General features: G+C 41.1%; 2 protein-coding genes across 3 annotated transcripts; both read right to left on the bottom strand.

The window, feature by feature from the left end:
* Positions 1-1262: 1262 nt before the first annotated feature.
* c2h6orf136 (chromosome 2 C6orf136 homolog) lies at positions 1263-13221 on the bottom strand. The gene is made up of 6 exons (XM_003217924.4): positions 12944-13221; positions 7337-7867; positions 4821-4909; positions 3231-3431; positions 1791-1860; positions 1263-1646 (listed from the first exon to the last, which is right to left on the bottom strand). Exons 1-6 carry the CDS (start codon positions 13079-13081, stop codon positions 1488-1490), a joined length of 1188 nt encoding a protein of 395 aa, XP_003217972.3. The 5' UTR covers positions 13082-13221; the 3' UTR covers positions 1263-1487.
* A 69-nt stretch (positions 13222-13290) lies between these two features.
* Positions 13291-17304, bottom strand: LOC134292291 (uncharacterized). Of its 2 annotated transcripts, none has more exons than XM_062969579.1 (2): positions 14335-17304; positions 13291-13383 (listed from the first exon to the last, which is right to left on the bottom strand). In XM_062969579.1, the coding sequence occupies exon 1, from the start codon at positions 16383-16385 to the stop codon at positions 14418-14420; it is 1968 nt and encodes a 655-aa protein (XP_062825649.1). In that variant the 5' UTR covers positions 16386-17304; the 3' UTR covers positions 13291-13383; positions 14335-14417. The 2 variants fall into 2 exon arrangements, with proteins under 2 accessions (XP_062825649.1, XP_062825650.1); XM_062969580.1 differs by lacking the exon at positions 13291-13383 and adding an exon at positions 13573-14165.
* Between the last annotated feature and the right edge of the window lie 1441 nt (positions 17305-18745).

Raw genomic sequence — 18745 nt, forward strand, 5'->3', positions numbered from 1 at the left:
AAATGTACCTGTTCTGACTTACAAACAAATAGAAGTTAAGGACAAACCTATAGAACCTATCATGTTTGTAACTTGGGGACTGAACTTCCTAACTTTGAGAGCTATCCAGCAGTGGAACTCTATGCCGGCGTGTAGTGGAGGCTCCTCCTTTGGACGCATTTGAACAGAGGCTGGATGGCCATCTATCGGGAGTGCTATTTTCCTGCTTCTTGGCGATTGTTGGACTAGATGGCCCACGAGGTTTCTTCCAACTCTATGATTCTATGACTGCTTGTATCCCCTGCAGTTGCTGTATATTTTCTTTCCATTTTAGCAATACTAAAACAGTGTTTTTAAATCTTAAAAGTCGTAACTTCTCTACAGAGCCCAGGAAAAATGGTTTCTCGTCCACTAACACTGCTTCATTCCTGTGGTGTAGCTGGACATGGTGAGGAATAGGCAACTGCAGAAGCCACTGCTCTGTACCAAACATCTTTGTAACAGTTACATTAAGCAACCTTGAGAGTTAAGGGAAAATGCTGATGTCCTTAGAAAAACTGCACACAACACCACTTTCTGTGCTCCCTCATATAAAACACCAGGCTGACATAAGTTTTCCATAATTTGGTAGGAGCTGCTAGGGAATCTTTTCTTGCTAATTCTATTGTCTCCAAGTTGTAAAAGGTGCCCACAGAGCAAAATGGGAAGTCTGTTGCAGACAATTAATTCAAAAATTGGTTTATCTGAAATTAGCTAGCGAATTTTTAGGATTATTGGAAGTAGCTCATTTTTCTTCAAAATGGGGTGGAGGGGGGGGGGAGCAATATTAAATGTTTGACAGAAAACATGGTATATCACAACTATATTCTGCTCCTTCAGTCTCTGCTTCTAAAGTTACAGACTGCAACTTTTCACTAGATACTGTGCTGCTTGGGGATGATGGAATGATGTTTCTTAGTCTTTGAATGCATTTCACTAAGAGGTGAAAGTTGTATTCATGGGTAGTTTTTTGAACGGTGACTAAGAATTCATATTACTATATGTGTCCTTGATAGTCAAAAGTTGTAATTTAGAAAGCAGAAACCATTATTTCCCCTCTTCTCGACATGCATACTTTTTTAAATACGTCCTGAAAGACTGCCAAAATGTTGTCTGTCTATTGCTGGGAGGTGAAAGGTTTTATAAGACAGAGGCCTTTCCTCTTGAGCAGCAGTTAACCTTCCTTAAAGCGGTTGCAATCCAACTCATCTCGTTAGAAGGCTGCGAGCTCACTCAAGACTACATTCAACATAAACCTCTCTTTATTATATACAGATTAAATTACAACCATCTTTACAGCTCTTCCTGGTGCGATTAACAGCAGCAACATGAGGCAAAGCCCACACTATTTGTACAAAGGCAACATGGATGCACAACGGACTGCTAGTGGCATTCTCCTTGTCACACCCAGCGATGTGACAGATTAGCTGTGAAAGATACGAGCAAGGGGACAGGACAACCAAGGGGCTTCAGCTTTCTCTATAGCCAACTGGTGCCCCTGGCTCTTTGCCTGCCAAAGCTGAGAAAAACAGCAGAAGCGATGGCCTCTGATCTGAGAGACCGAGGCCCAATAAGGACGCAAGGACAACCTTCTTCAGCTTGTTCATCAGAGGCTGGGACGGCATGAGCTGAAAGGAAATAAAGCCCAGTGTTAGCTTGGTAGATGTGAAAAAAGCAGTTTTGGGAAAATCCAAATAAAACTTGGGACAGGTTTTTCAGGAAAGGAAGTGCTACCACCTCCCCTGAACTAGTATGCATAGACCAAAACTTACCTTGCTTACCCTGTGACACTTAATTAACCCTTCTGAATTGAGGAAGAATGTGGAATAGGCATCGTAGGTTCTGGAAGACAACACATCAGACAACAATTTTGGTAACTTCTTCAAAAGACTGCAATTACTCAATATAAAAGCTAAATATATTACTTCATTTTAAAGACTTGAGTCATGGAGCAATAGATTAAAATTGCAGGAAAAGAGACTCCACTTAAACATTAGGATTAACTTCTTGAAGGTAAGAGGTATTTGAGAGTGGAAAATGCTGCCTCAGAGGATGGTGGAGTCTCCCCCCTGGAAGTTTTTAAGCAGAAGCTGGAGATCTATCATTCAAAAGTGTTTTGAATATTCCTGCGTGACAAAACGGGGTTGGACTGGATTGTCCTTGTGGTCTTATCCAAATCTATGATTCTATGTCTATTGGCACACAACTCAATAACTAAAAAACGATAATTTTGTTAGAATTATATATGGCTGCATAACCCTAGCCATGGAAAGCCAGTCCAAAAACAGTACTGTTCTGACAGAATGTTGGTTGGCCTAATCTAAAATGAGGAAACCTTTGCACTCTTCTATAAAGGAGGAGTGGCAGTCAAAAACCAGCTCAATTATAGTTCCATTTCAGTGTAAGACAGAAGCACCACTTCCTAGAGCAGGGCTTCTTAAATCTTTTCCGCTCGCAACTCCTTCTGCCTGAGATTTTTTTTTTAACCCTGGGTACATAAAATAGGTGGAAAAGTCAAACATTTATGGATAACTAATCAGCATTTGCTAACTTGGCTAAACAGGGTGATTTTTCCTTTCTATGAAGAATTCCCCCTTTTTATGGAGCCCCGGTGGCACAGCGGATTAAACCGCTGAGCTGCTGAACTTGCTGACCGAAAGGTTGGCAGTTCGAATCCGGGGAGTGGCGTGAGATCCTGCTGTTAGCCCCAACTTCTGCCAACCTAGCAGTTCAAAAACATGCAAATGTGAGAAGATCAATAGGTACCGCTCCAGTGGGAAGGTAACAACGCTCCATGCAGTCATGCTGGTCACATTACTTTGGAGGTGTCTATGGACAACGCTGGCTCTTTGGCTTAGAAATGGAGATGAGCACCATCCCACAGAGTCAGATAAGACTAGACTTAATGTCAGGGGGAAACCTTTACCTTTACTTGTGAAGTACAACTGAAGCATCTTCTGTAGAGTTCACTGTAAACACTTCAAGTTGTTGATACCAGATTCAGGAAAATGTCTAGGTGGCAATCAGAAACCTTTTATTTGCTGCTAATTTTTTCATGACCCCAGCATTGAGCTAAGAGGACCCCATTTGGAATCAGGGCCCACAGTTGAAGAAGCAGTGTTTTGGAGGGTGGAGAGGCACCAGCAGTGAGCACATTTGCCTGGGCCTGCTCAGAATAAGAACAAACACAGACTCCTGAGAGATGCCCTTACCTGTAAAGTTCATACTTGTCCTTCTTGTAAAAGCGGAGGAGAAGAACATGGAACGGCAGTCCTGTAATTCGCCACCGGGCCTGGATGCTCCAGTTCTCTGGGTGCTGCGTCACATTGAGCACATCCATGCGCAAATCAGCAAAATAGTTCCAGGCCACAAAGCGGCTGAACGTCAGTGCCATTTGGTACATGGGTCGGCCACTGGCAATGGAGGCATAAAGATGATGAATTGTTAGCTAGAGGTGGAAAATTCATGTGGACCATCAACATGGCAGACTCTTCTTTTTCGAAAATGTATTTAGATATACATGTAAACATACATACACCATACTCTACACAACTGTGTAACAATCTCACAATGAATTCCCCACACACTCTTCCAATGCACACATTTATAATGCTATCTTAAGTAGGAGATCATATCCTCAGCTCCCTTCTTTCAAAAGATAGCTTCTGCTCCCATCCAACCACAGGAGGTTTGTCCTGTCTAGGACTTGTCAGGATAACCAATAATATTTATTACTCAAAATATTTATGTGCCACCTTCCATGTCAAGCCACTAGGAAGAAGTAATTTGCTTTATATATATCAGGGTAGGCTAGTGCAGAAGCTCTGAGGGGGGGTGGGCAATTTTCATCCCATATCCGCCTGGAAGGTGGCTCTTTGTGCTTCAAAATCAGGCCAATATGTGGATGAAAAACAAATTTGGTTTTATGTGTGAATTTTACTCTAAATCTGTAAAGAGGTTTTCTTACCCCAAGGGGTAGATGAATGCCATACTTGCCCATGATAGTCAATAGTTAGGGGCAGCACAACCCTTCATGCACATCACTAAGTAGATAACAAAGGACTAAATCCAACTACTAGTCCCAATTAGAGTAGGTCTAGCTGCTTGAGTCCCCTTTGGGAGAGCTAAGGCGGGGTATAAATAAATATAATAAATATAATAATAAATATAATAATAATAATAATAATAATAATAATAATAAATCCAGTTGAATCAAGTGCTGAATGTTTAAGACAATGCTAACTAGTGGCTCTGCTCTAGTCAGGACTAGCAGCATGATTCAGGCCAAACTGGCTTATTAAATATTCAAAGGGTTTCCATAAAACCAAAGCACCTTTCAAATTGTGGCCCTTCAGCTATTTAACAAGCTAGTTAGGGCTTCTGGGGTTTGGAGGACCAAACAGCTGGAGAGCTGAAGTTTGAGGAGGCATGCCCTAAAACCTTAGAAACCAAACAAACTTCACTTCACTTCACTTTATTTCTTAATTAGTCGCTCTCCACCAGAGTGCTCCGAGCGACTTACAATTTAAAATATCATTCCACAATATAAAAACATTCAACCTAAAAACATTCAACAGTGACTATTTGGCAAATTAGATCTGATTTACTTAAATGCACAACCAAACAGCCAAGTCTTGAGTGCTTTTCCAAAAGGTCGCAACTCCGACATTGCTCTAACATATGGAGGCAATGAGTTCCACAGAATTGGAGCATAGATCAAAAACTCTTAGGAAACCCTAGAAGTACACAAAAATCTAGCATAGAACACAAGGTACTCCCCTTTGCTAATTCCCAAAACTTACCGTGTTGTCAGATGTAGTATTTCATTGATAAACTCTACATCCTTGGAATAGATTGCATAGTCATGTGTCTTTAGGAAGAAGACTGGTAACTGGAAGGATAGGGAGAAAACATGAATCCATGAACAGAGTGTAATTCCTGAACAAAGCTTCCCTTTATAAGAAATGTGGATGCCTTTTGCCCTGTAAGTCTGAAAGGAATTCAAACTCTCAGTTTTGTCTATGGAAAGTGAAGCTTCAGAATCTAGTATTCTGAATTGGTTTTAGATAGAGGCCATCAACACTTAAATCAGGATAAGGCTAGGCTCCCAGGAGATTCATGTACAAAATTTTGTGCAGGGATGTGACTCTGTCAAGGATGCTGTGCAGGAGTAGTCTGACTCTGAAAACATCAACATTTAGCTGTGCCTTAAGTTCTAGACTAAGAAAGAAGAATCTCACTGCAGGAAACTCCTTACACACACATAACTCTGCAATCACCTCTTCCTTTTTGTGATACCTCAATTCTGACAGGTTCTCTTTCCCTTTGGGGGAAAAATGGAACCGTTACTCCAAATGACGTGAACTGTCTCAATTCAGAGCACACCCCATGATCTTCCTGACAAATATAATTGCTTCTCTGTGTGATCAAGGTGCCAATGGTTAAAGCAAGAAATTCAAAGAGTCAAAATTATATTCTAAACAAGAAGGTAACATTATACTCATTTCAACATTGTACAAGGTCTTTTCCAGTAGTTTCAAGTCAAAGGAACAAGCCAATTGTTGGTATAGCTATACAGACAAACAGCCATGGAAAATAAAGAGAGGTGTCTTTCTACATTCTCCACATCATTTGCTAGCATTTGCCTAGCTTCAACCATCCCCACCTGCTCTGATAGTGCAAAGACATAGCAAAACTCCAACGCCTGCTTTTTATCTTTATCTTACATTATTCTCTTCAAAGGTTCGCACTTCGCAAAAATCCCTGTGTCGATTCCAACATTAGTTTTCCCACTGATTTTGTATGAACCCTGTGATAACTTTGTACAGACCAAGCATACAATTTACTAATCCAACTACAGAGTTGTTTTACATAGTAAACAAAAGAGTAAGACTGAAATTGCAGAGCTTTATACATAGCAAACAATAGATTAAGAGTAAGATAAAGTGCTAAACAGCATTATAAGAAGTGGCTTCTTGTGAGGCTGTAAAAGGGAACTTCAAATGCACAAACATAATTCATTCAATGGGTTTTAGGTCATTCCTCCAGCTCTCTCTCTTTTTGGGGGGGGGGGGGGATTCCAGCCTTTTGGATCTTCCACACCACCAAAAAACAAAAAAAAGAAAAAGGAATCTTTGAAGTAATTTCTCCAAACAAGGGAGCATAAACTCAGTCTTCAGCTTTTAGTGGAATGTATACAGGAAGCTGTGGCCTCATGCCAAACTGGAGTACATATCCCACAAGTCCTGTATGAGGTTTGGTAGCAACTCTTTGGGGTCTCAGTCAGAGATTTCTACCATCCAATTATTATCTGATCCTTTTAACTGGAGATGCTAAGGGCTGAAGCTAGGATAAAGTAGGTGTTCTATCTTTAACCTATACTCTTTCCCCAAATGCTATCATTGGCTGTGGCTACACTGTTGAATTAATGCAGTTAACACCACTTTAACTGTCATAACTCAGTGCTATGGAATCCTGGGAGTTGAGGTTTTACAAAGCCTTCTCTGCCAAAGAATGCTGGTCCCCCCCCCCCCCCCCCAAAATCCAGTTCCCATGATTCCACAATATTGAGCTATGGCAGTTAAAATGGTGTCAAACTGTATTTATTCTGCATCTAATAGCCATGTTACTTAAGAGTTGCACTACAATTTATCTGTTTGACGCAGAAGAGTCAGACATGTTTGTGCAAGTAATACATGGAAGAGATGAGGCTGAAAAAGATTGATTCCTCTGGAAATTATCTGCGCTTCAGAGAAGTTGAGAGACAGACCATATAAAACACATTCAGAACATGGAGATTTTTATGTTGAAAAAGGCAACAATACTCGGCACAAGAAGAGCGCCTCATAGTGATGGGAAGCAGTAGACGGGGTCAGAAAGTTAAGGTGACTTGAAAAAGCATTCCCCTTCTTTGTGCAAATTTTACTGGTCTCCTTTGTGACTTAAGACTGCTATTCTCGGGGTTTTCTCCACTTCTTCTCCTCCCTCTCTTTTGTATGATTCTCTCTAGCCTTCCAGAGGTGCAGGCTAGCTTAGAATACCTCTCCCATTAAGCTTTCCTATCTGTAATGGGAATTTCTGTAATAAAGTTACTTTTAGATTCTAACTCCTTGGTGTTCCTTTCCTCGTTAAAATCCTAAATCCCACACATACGCTGCACAATCTGCTCCCTAACACTTCACTCCTTTAGAAACCTTTTGAAACACCATCTCACATCCCGCATCAGAACAAACAAGCCTGCCTCCAGGAAGCTTCCTAGCCCTAACCTTTGACAGAAGAAAATTACTAAGGTCCAAGATCACAAGATCTACTCACTTACCTCATTCCGCAATTTCTGGTGCATGACTGCAAGATGCTCCTCCATTCCGGGGTCATCCCTGTCTGGAGAACTGACTGGGGAGGGGGCTCCGGTAGTGGCTCTGAAGGGTGCAAGGGGACCCAGCGCAACCTCAGGGGCCTGGTAGGGGGACCGGTATTGCCATCCGTGAAAAAGGTTGTGCAGAGAGTCCATAGAGGCACCATCTAGCCCTTCACTGTCTTTCACCACAATGTCATCCTCCTGCCTTCCGTTCACCAGGGTGATGGCATCCCCCAGGCCTTCAGGAGGGGACAGCAAAGGGGGACGGGAAAGGCTTCGGGTTTCCACACTGTGCGTTGGTGGGCCAAGGCCGGTCTTGACTTCAGGACAGCTGACAATGGCAAAGTTGTTACTGGATGGCATGGATAAAACTGGAAAGATGCTGGGAGATTTTGATGGTTTCTTCTTGATGGACAGGGAGGGAAATGCAGGCCGTACAGAGCTGGGAGGAACAAGCCCTAGAGGTAGTTTATCCCAAGAGGCATCCAGCTCCTAGAAAGGAACAAAGGTGACATTTGAGGACAGTGAATCCAAGATTCCCAAGCAGAGCTGAACCTACCCTTGGCACTTCAGAGAAAGGGGAGAGTCAGCCTGTACAGATACCCAGCTTATCCTTAAAGGAGAAAAAGTTATTTGACCTGTGTAATATATACCAGTGAAATAATTCTCTCTTTAGTTGGAGCAGGATTTCAAGTTTCACTACAGATCACATTTGTTGGGAGTTAGCCATAGAACTACGTTGGAGAACCTAGAGTTATCAGTAACTTACAGAAAGAGTATATGCTTCGGTATAGCATTGGTCTGAATGTAGACATTTATGCTATACTGAGAGACTGTAAGACTGAGGCCAAAACCAGGAAATCTAATTGGTTTAGATCCTATATTCCACCTCAAAACCCAAATCCAAGAAATTATTCCATCACTACAGTCTGTTCTTCACATCTGTTAGGATTAGAGATGAAAGTGAAAAACTGCAAATAAAGAAATTGCTATTCTTTTACCTGAGAGAAAAACAATATAACTCTATTCTTGTATCCCGCCACCATCTCCACAAAGGGACTCGGAGTGGCTTACACACAGCACAAAGTGCCAAAAACAGAAGATAAAATGAAACATAATTTTAAAATAATTAAAAAATGTAAGCATATTAAACAATAACTTAAAACTTGATTAAAACATTGCTCATCAACCAATGGCTGTAAACTACTGTAAATGTGGAGAACAGCTTTCTAGGAATTTCTACGTCTTCCAACATGATTTTCTCATAGAAGCTGGCTAGAGATCTGCATTGGAGGACCTAGAGCAGTGTTCTCAACCTTCCTAATGCCGTGATCCCTTAATACAGTTCCTCATGATGTGGTGACCCCCAACCATAAAATTATTTTTGTTGCTACTTCATAATTGTAATTTTGCTACTGCTATGAATCCTAATGTCAATATCTCATATACAGGATGTATTTTCATTCACTGGACCAAAACTGGCACGCATACCCGATATGCCCAAATTTGAATACTGGTTGGTTTTGAGGGGAATTGGACTGGACATTTGGAGTTGTAGGTACTGGGATTTATTGTTCACCTGCAATCAATGAGCACTCTGAACTCCACCAACGATAGAATTGGACCAAACTTGGCACACAGAGCCCCTGTGACCAGCAAAAAATAATGGAGATCTTTAGGGTAAATTTACCTTGATTTAGGGGGGTTGTAGTTCACCTACATCCAGAGAGCACTGTGAACCCAAACAATGATGGATCTGGACCAAATTTGGCACAAATACCCGATACACTGAAATTTGAATACTGGTGGGGTTGGGGAGATTGATTTTGTCATTTGGGAGTTGTAGTTGCTGGGATTTATAGTTAACCTACAATCAAAGAGAAATATGAGTTTTCTGATGGTCTTTGGTGACCCACCCACCCAGGGTCCCAACTCCTGGGTTGAGAAACTCTGACCTAGAGATTCCTAATGAGGCATTCTCTCTTGAAATCTCTACCCCTTCCAACATGACTGAAGGAAGTTGATCAGAGTCACACCAAAGAATCTGGAGATTTCTAGAGAGAACATTTTAATCAAATCAACAAATAATCAAATCTGCAAACATCAAAACCGCAAATGTGCAGACCGACTAAAGCTTTTTTAAATGGGTTATTAATCATTTCCAAATTAATGGATCTAGACACAGGGAAATTAATATATCTCTCATTCCCCATGTGGAGTATGGTCTTGTTTCTATCCCTGAGACTAGATTGGTATTTAGTGAAGGAACAGCTGTTGCATATATTGTGCATACCCCAGTGCCCTATTAGTTAGCATCAGAGCTTATGAAAGGAAAGTAAGCCATTGGCAGCTTTCTTAGCCTGCAGCACACAGTCGATGCAAAACAGACATCTGGCAACAAAATTTGGGGCAGAACCCAAATATATAGTTCTCATAGATGCAGTGCCATTCTTGAAAAGGCATGGAGATAATTGAATAAAAATTGACTAATGAGAAAGAATTTCCTGTTGTCAAAGAGGGGCCTTTCATATGACTCAATTGCAATGCTTTCCTACTGCCACAGCTACATCCTGTGAAATTCTGACATTTGTAGTTTCATGAACAATTAAGATTTTTCTACCAGGAGCTCCAAGAACGTTATCAAACTACAAATCCCTGGATTATTTAGGATAGGGTTATGGTGGTTAAAGTATTAGCTAAGTGCCTATAACTGCAGGGTGAAAGGGTCTTAAGTTCTCAAATTCACATGCAGCAGCTCTCTTTGTATTATTATTTCCTAATTTTGCAATTAAAAGAGGGGTGGGGTGGTTTGAGGGCTGGACTGAACTCTGGAAAACAGGATTTGAATCTCCTCTCAGCTATGGAAATCTACTGGGTGATCTTAGGCAAGTCATACCTTTGTCCCTTCTACACTGCCATATAAATTCCAGATTATCTGTTTTGAACTGGATAATTTGACAGTGTACACTCATATAATCCAGTTCAAAGCAGATAATGTGGATTATCTACTTTGACAATCTCAATTATATGACAATGCAAAAGGGGCCTCTCTCAGCCTTTAAAAAATATAATGCCAAACCCTCTTGCCAAGGAAAAGCTGTGATAGGTTTGCCTTGGGGTCACCATAGGTCAGAAACAATGTGAAGGCACACAACAAGAGCAAATTCTGCAGCTAATCTAATTCTGCTCCCTACCCTTATGAAGGTCTAAATTTCAGGGCATAAATAGATTATGGATGAAAATAATTAAATACATACAAATCTGTGCAAAGACAGCTGTGAGACATCTTTATGAGGTGTCGCTTTCCCTGCCTGGTAGACTGGGTCAGGCTGGATGGCCCTTGGGGGGTCTCTTCAAAGTCTATGATTCTAAGCACAGAGCAAAACCAAGTTTCCAAACTATTAATCTATACACATAATAAAAGTGAAAATATGTCCGTATGTGTGTCGCTGGGGTGTCCACTTACACAGACAAGATCCCACTTCCACAAATAGCTATATCTCCCATAGCTCAGGAGACACCAATAGCCCTCCCTCCAATGACATTGCAGGTTATAGCGAGCACTGAGAACATGTCCAAGAGCCCTGCCAATGTCCTCCACAAACACCATACTGCCTGCCATCCAAGTGAAGGCTTTCATAAGGGGACAATTTCCTCCCAGGTTTTCTGTTTTTTCTCCACCACAGACATCCCAGGGTTCCTGACTCTCTCCATTGGTGTAGAATTTGCACAACCCCGCCCACCGCCTCTCCCATAACCCTTTCCTACTCTTTTCTATGGCACACAGCAAACAGAGGAATTGAGTCCACCTTGGGGAGATAGGGAGGAATACAAATAAAGTTATTATTATATTATTATTATTATTATTATTATTATTATTATTATTGATCAGCAACTGATCATACTAAAGAGGTTTGGGGAGAATTCACCCTGATTTATAGGAGTTGTAGGTATTGGGATGTATAGTTCACCTGCAATCTAAGAGCACTCTGAACTCCACCAACAATGGACCTGGAACTAATTTGGTACACAGAACCCCCATGACCAAGAAAAAATACCGGAGGTCTTTGGAATGATTATAGGAGCTGTAGTTCACCTATATCCAGAGCACACTATGAACCCAACCAATGATGGATCTGGACCAAAACTGGCATGCATACCTGATATGTCCAAATTTGAATACTGGTGGGTTTTGAGGGAAATTGTCCTGGACATTTTGGAATTGTAGGTACTGGGATTTATTGTTCACCTGCAATCAATGAGCACTCTAAACTCCACCAACAATGGAATTGGAAAAACTTGGCGCACAGAGCCCCCATTACCAGCAAAAAGTAATGGAGATCTTTGGGGAAAATCACCTTGATTTGGGGGAGTTGTAGTTACTGGGATTGATTGTTCACCTACATCCAAAGAGCACTGTGAACCCAAACACCGATGGATCTGAACCAAATTTGGCACACATATCTGATATGATAGGGGGGCCGGGATGTGGCGCAGGCTGGTAAACAGCTGCTGCAATAAATCACTCTGACCATGAGGCCATGAGTTCGAGGCCAGCCCATGGCAAGGTGAGCACCCGTCAATTAAAAATAAATAAAAAATAGCCCCTGCTCGTTGCTGACCTAGCAACCCGAAAGATAGTTGCATCTATCAAGTAGGAAATAAGGTACCACTTATAAAAAGTGGGGAGGCAAGTTTAACTAATTTACAATGTTGGAATGAAGAAGTGAGGAAGTGCCATCAGAGTGGATGATGAAGCAGCTGCTCCCCCCTGTGGCCAGAATCGAACATCCCCTCAGGAAACTGTTAGATTGCCTCTGCGTCTGTCTGTCTGTTGTTTCGGTTCGATGTGTTTATGGGCATTGAATGTTTGCCCTATATGTACATAATGTGATCTTCCCTGAGTCCCCTTAAGGGTGTGAAGGGCGGAATATAAATACTGTAAATAAAATAAATAAAATAAATATGCCAAAATTGGATTACTGGAGGGGTTTGGGGGGAACTGACCTTCCTTTCTGGGAGTTGTAGTTCACACACAACCAGGGAAACTGTGACCTCCACCAATGATGGACCTGGACCAAACCTGGCACACAGAATCCCCACCATGACTAACTCAACCTACTGGAGGGGTTTGAGAGGACTGACTCGCCATAGTGGGAATTGTAGTTTACTCTACAGCCAGAGAGCACACTGAACCCTATCCATGATGGATCCAGAGCAAACTTGCCCAACATAACAAACTTCAAGCACTGATGGAGTTTCTTGGGGTTAACCTGGCATGCTGTCAGCTGTAGTTCACTCACAACCTTATGCATTATATACAATTATGCCTGGTACACAAACTAGTATTAATATTATACTATATTAATATTAGTACAGCCCACTCCCGTGCCTCGCATACTTGTTCAAATGTATCATTCCCACGTTAATAGTATACACGTGTCTGATCAAAAGGGGATCTGGCAGTCTGGCCCCGCCCCCAGCGAGGCTGGCTCCGCCCCTTCGCGCTAGGCCCCGCCCCTCCTGCTGCCCCTCAGCGGTTTCTCCCCTTCGCCCTCTCTCTCTCACCTGCGGCCGCGCTCGGTGGCAGCACCGCGCCGTGTCGCCCTGGCCTTGCCGTAGCCTCTCGCCGCCGCCTCTTCCTTCCCACCTCCATGGGCAGCAGGGCCCGAGGCGCCCGGCCACCGCCCGGCTCCGCTGATACATGAGGCGGCGGGCTCCCTTCGTCGTCGTCCTCTTCCTCCGCCTCCAGCCTCAGAATCCGCCCGCTTCAGCCGGCGACACCACTACGCCTGCGCCAAGGAAGGCTCCCAGACAACGCATGCGCGTTAGTGCTGTCTCCTTGACTGAAGGAGGCAGACTGGAGCATGCGCTCTCTCCACTGCGGCGTCCCTCGTTTGAACTTGGGCCGTCTCTTCAGCGTATTGCGCGTGCGCACTGGGGAAATCGAGGCCCGAGGGGGTCAGTCTTCGTGACGTTCCAATCAAACTTCCGCATTTCGCCTGTAGCTGAGTGACATGTGGAAATACATAATATCGTAGAAATAAACAACCACTATAAAGGTTCAAAACATGAAAAGATTCAAAACATAAAAAGAGATATGTATATTAGAGCATCCTGCAAAGGCCACAGAAATAGTCAGGTCTCTGAGTATAGAGCTATATTCTATGTAAAAAGGATAAGCGAAAGCTATAAAGTTTCAAAACATGAGTTGCACTATGTAATTCAGAGCACCATATACATACAATATTATCTGAGAGTTAACAACAATAATGAAAATGATATATACAGTCAACTGTTATAATCCACAGTGGTATCTTCCAGACTGTAATAGTCTCCACTATTTAAACTTCAATTGAATTTGGCAACAAAAATAATAATATAAACACATTCAATCTTTGCAAAATAATTTCACAGGTATTGAAAAGCTTGACCAAAAGTCCTTTTGATTCTTTGAGATCCTGTGTTGCTGACATCAAATGTATAGCATATCTATTGAAATTACAGTCTATTGGAAGTCAGTTCAGTTTCTCAAGAGTAAGCTCCCAAGTCTGGGGAACAAACTCTGCATGAATGTTGATTCTGAGTAGTTGTCAACAAGAGCCCCAGCTAGGAGAACACAATGCTGTTTCTAAGTAGCTGGCTGTAGATTGCAATAGTCCGTTTACTACTGGCTTACTCCAGTTTCGGTTGTCCTTCTTCTGGTAAGCGGCAATGGATAAGCAGCAAATAGTTTTCAATTGGTATATTGTTGGCTCTGCTCTATTTGTATTGCTCTGCTTCAGTATATCTTTAAGAAATAAAGGAAATGGTCTAGTATTATGCTCTTTATAAGATATAAGATATAATTTGTAATTTATATAGACCAAGTGAAAATAGACATATCAAAGCATGCTATATTAAGAGTTACAAAACAAAGGTTTTTCCATACCCAGGCATAGTAGTTACTATCTACTTACAGATTCGCAGTGTCAGTTTGCTGAAATGTGGTTTCTATGACGCGAGCAGTCATACATAGTTTTCTAAGTGTTTAAATATAAGATTACAGATAACAGCTGAGGTCTAGTCTATCGTTTAAACCATGAGGTGTGGTTGTTCTGAGTTTGTGAATCCAAAAAGTTTCTCTTCTGAGGAGACCAGTTCTAATGTCTGTGTAAGCAGTAGTATGTAACTTCTCTAGAGCAAAAAATTTAAAGCTATTATATGGGTGAGATTTGTCATGAAAATGTGTGTATAAAGTGGAATCTAGACTTTCTCTTCTAATTTTTGAACGATGTTCTTGAATTCTGATTCTCAGTGGTCTAGTGGTCATCCCAATGTACAGCAAGTCACAAGGACACTGAATAACATAGATTACGTTTTCTGTTGAGCATGTAATAAAATCTTTCAAATTGATTTTGATGTGTAATGATGGATGGAAAAACTGCTTAATGTCAAATGTGAGGCAACATACATCACAATGACCGCACTTGAAACTCCCTGTTGTAATACTTGTGGATTCTACCTTGGATTTTTTGAAGTCAGAATGAATAAGAATGTCTTTTAAATTTTTAGATTGTTTGTGGGCTATGATAGGTATATCTTTGCATCCTGGGATCTCCCGTATGAGGTGCCAATGTTTATTAATGATCTTGCGGATATGTGGGGTTTGTGTAGTAAGTGTTAGTGGACAAATTATCCTGTTCTGTTGTCGTTTGGGTTTGTATGTCAATAATGTACTTCTATTAATTTGTAGAGACTTCTGAAAGGCCTGTTGTAGTATTTTAGCTGGATAGCCTCTAGCTTTAAGTTTACTGTTGAGAGAATGGGCTGCTGAGAGATAATGATCTGGCTTGCTATTGTTCCTCTTGATTCTGAGAAATTGAGAGTAAGGCAAATTGGCTTTAAGTGAATAATGATGGTAGCTATTGAAATGCAAAATAGAATTTTTGTCAGTAGGTTTAGAGTAATTAGTTACATACAGGCCTCTCTCATCTTGGTGTATAGAAACATCTAAAAAATTTATGTCTGTTGACTTGATGGTTTTGGAAAATTTAATGTTAGGGTGAATGGTGTTGATCCAGGAACTAAATTGTTCAGCTGTCTGGTAACTAGAAAAAATCGTGAATATATCATCTATATATCTCCCGTAATAAATCATATCTTTTAAACAGGGATTCCTTTCTTGATTATAAATGTAATCGATTTCTAGCTGTGCAACAAACAGATTGGCTAACGAGGGGGCCATTGCACTTCCCATGGCTATTCCCCATGTCTGCAAATAAAACTGCGCATCAAATCTAAAATAATTATTTTCCAAAACTATATCGAGTAGATCCATAAGGAAATGTGTGGGTGGTGTTTGTAATGTTCTAGAATCAAAAAGATCTTTTACGATAGTCCTAGCCTCATTTAAAGGGATATTGGTATATAAGGACACAATGTCCAGGGTCATGAGAGTAGAGTGTTTCGGAATGTGTAAAGATTCAATAATATTAATGAAGTGAGTGGTGTCTTTGATGTAGGCTTGAGTTTTGGAGACAAAAGGCTGAAGAAAAAAATCCAAATACTTCACCAATGGTTCTAAAATTGAAGATGTGCCTGATACAATAGGTCTACCTGGAGGGGGTATAATACCTTTATGTATTTTAGGTAAGATATAGAAGACAGGGATTCTGGGATATGGGTTTTGTAGAAAGTTAAACGTCTGCATAGTAATATAGTTCAAAGCTAATCCCTCCGCACACACAGTTTTTATCAAGGATTTGATTTTATTGGTGGGGTCAGATGGTATTGGTTTATAGTAGGAGTGATCTGACAAATGTTTATTGACCTCTGTGATATAGTCAGATACATTTAGTAGTACTATGGCTCCACCTTTATCAGCGGGCTTCCAAATAAGTTCAGGCATCGTAGATAATCTATTTAAGATGTCTAATTCAGATTTAGACATGTTTGGGTGTCGTCTATTATTTGATCTAGATAGTCTTTCAATGTCTCTTGTGACTACCTTTTCAAATGCCTTGATCATAATGTTGTCAGTATTGGGGACAAATCTACTTTTTGGTTTAAATTGATCTTGTTGTATGTGGTCCGTTCTGTGTCTACATGTGGAAATGCATACCCACCAGCAGCGTTGGAGCCTTCAGCAGCCCTGCTATGGCTCAGAGCTGTGGAATATTGGATATTGTTGCTTCACGGGAGTTAAACCCATCACTATCAAAGCGTACTCCAAACTACAACTCTCAGGGTTATATAGCACTAGCTGTACCCGGCCACGCATTGCTGTGGCCCAGTCTGGTTAAATGGGAAATAAAGGATAGAGGAAGAGCAAGTTTCAAATACAGTAGAGTCTCGCTTATCCAAGCCTCTGGATTATCCAAGCCATTTTTGTAGTCAATGTTTTCAATATATCACGATATTTTGGTGCTAAATTCGTAAATACAGTCGTTACAACATAACATTACTGCATATTGAACTACTTTTTCTGTCAAATTTGTTGTATAACATGTTTTGGTGCTTAATTTTTAAAATCATAATCTAATTTGATGTTTAATAGGAGTTTCCTTAATCCCTCCTTTTTATCCAAGATATTCGCTTATCCAAGCTTCTGCCGGCCCATTTAGCTTGGATAAGTGAGACTCTACTGTATATGTGATTGCACAATGCTTGTGGGTAGGCTATATTTGTGGTTGATCCATTGTAAAGAGATTGTTTGGTTTGCAGACTTTAGAACACGCAACATATTATTGTCCATGTGGAAGCAATCGTGTCTGGATGTAAACCGCAGAATTCTAAAGATTGCTCCTGAATGTCAGTATAGATGGATGGATGGATATAGATCTGTTCTGATTTGTTCTGATTGTATATTATTTGTTCGTTTTATTGTGATTATTTGGGCTTGGCCCCATGTTAGTCGCCCCGAGTCCCTACGGGAAGATGGTTGCAGGATATAAAAATAAAATTATTATTATTATTATTATTATTATTATTATTATTATTATTATTATTTATTATGACACAGCAAACAAGATAGGTATGCTGGATTTCGTATGACAAAATCACAAGTCGAACACTTCCCAAGTGTCTAGGACTGTGTGATGTATTTTCGGATGATGCGTGCAGATCCCAGTAGGGTGGCCTTTTGCAGTTGGCAGATCATGATTTTGTCAATGCCTGTTGTTTCCAAATGCCGGCTGAGATCTTTTGGCACGGCACCCAATGGGCCAATCACCACCGGGACCTAAAATACCCATCAGGACCAGCATGCTGTTTTGACTTCAAGGCACAGTTCAACCAAGATCTTTTAAATTATCAATGGGTATGGCACAGTTGAATTAAAGATGGGAAGCTGGTGGCGCAATGGGTTAAACCCTTGTGCTGGCTGAACTGCTGACCTCAAGGTGGGGTTGCTGACCTGAAGGTTGCCTGTTCAGATCTGGGAAACTGGGTGAGCTCAAATCTGTCAGCTCTAGCTTGTGGGGACATGAGAGAAGCCTCACAGCAGCTTGGTAACACCTCTGGGTGTTCCCTGGGCAATATCTCTGTAGACAGCCAATTCTCTCACACCAGAAGTGACAAATAGTATGTTCTCAAGTTGCTTCTGACACAAATTTTTTTAAAAGGCGGCCCTCCAGATGTTATTCGAATGCAGCCCCATTACCCAATCAACACTCACATCTGTCCAGCAACATGTGAAGGGTCACATGACCCTAACCCAGTATTGCAAGCAGTCCTCCACATTATAGATGGTTTGTGATTAAATTGGATTAAAATGTTGTTTATTGGAACCTCTAGGCCCTCCAATATGATTCTATGCTCAACGTTTAGCAGGAGTTGACCATACATTCATGCTGAAGGACTTGGTATTCTCACAGGTTAAAAATAGTATTTTTTAATTTGTGGATTATCACTTTTGCAGGAGCCCTAAGCCCCTGACCCTAGCAAATGTGGAAGACTAACTGTAATCAAAAAAGTTAGTTTGTTATTAGTACATTTGATATGTCTACTCCCATTAACATTGCTTATATCTGAACTGGTGTGGGTTACATATCATCTGAGCGTGTCTTTCTAACCTGCGGAAAGCTGTGATAAGTAGCTGCAGCCCATGTGTTTGACTGCCCCATTGTATTAACAGGTCTCTTGATTAAATAGGCTGTGACTTCTTTGACTAAAAGTCTATTTATACATATTGTTTCTTCAGTTTCAAAGTGCATTGAGTACCAACTGGACTAGGTCCATGTGTATTGGGGGGGGGGGGTGGATTGAGGGATGATCCATGCAGTGGTATTTTGTGGTATTTTTGAAACCACTCCAACCTTTGTCATACATTGCCCATCTTCTAGCTTCAGATAATAACATCTAAGGAAATGAGCAGAGTAGAGATATATA

Source organism: Anolis carolinensis, chromosome 2 (assembly GCF_035594765.1).
Source record: "Anolis carolinensis isolate JA03-04 chromosome 2, rAnoCar3.1.pri, whole genome shotgun sequence".
Lineage (NCBI taxonomy): Eukaryota > Metazoa > Chordata > Lepidosauria > Squamata > Dactyloidae > Anolis > Anolis carolinensis.

Bases quoted from the DNA above. Each gene is read 5' to 3' on its own strand.
- c2h6orf136 (XM_003217924.4), bottom strand. From the start codon at position 13,081: ATGTATCAGCGGAGCCGGGCGGTGGCCGGGCGCCTCGGGCCCTGCTGC. The intron at 4,910-7,336 runs GTAAGTGAGTAG...CTATCCTTCCAG, and splicing joins ACCAGAAATTGCGGAATGAG to TTACCAGTCTTCTTCCTAAA. The intron at 1,647-1,790 runs GTAAGTTTTGGT...ATTTCCTTTCAG, and splicing joins AGTGTCACAGGGTAAGCAAG to CTCATGCCGTCCCAGCCTCT.
- LOC134292291 (XM_062969579.1), bottom strand. From the start codon at position 16,385: ATGATCAAGGCATTTGAAAAGGTAGTCACAAGAGACATTGAAAGACTA.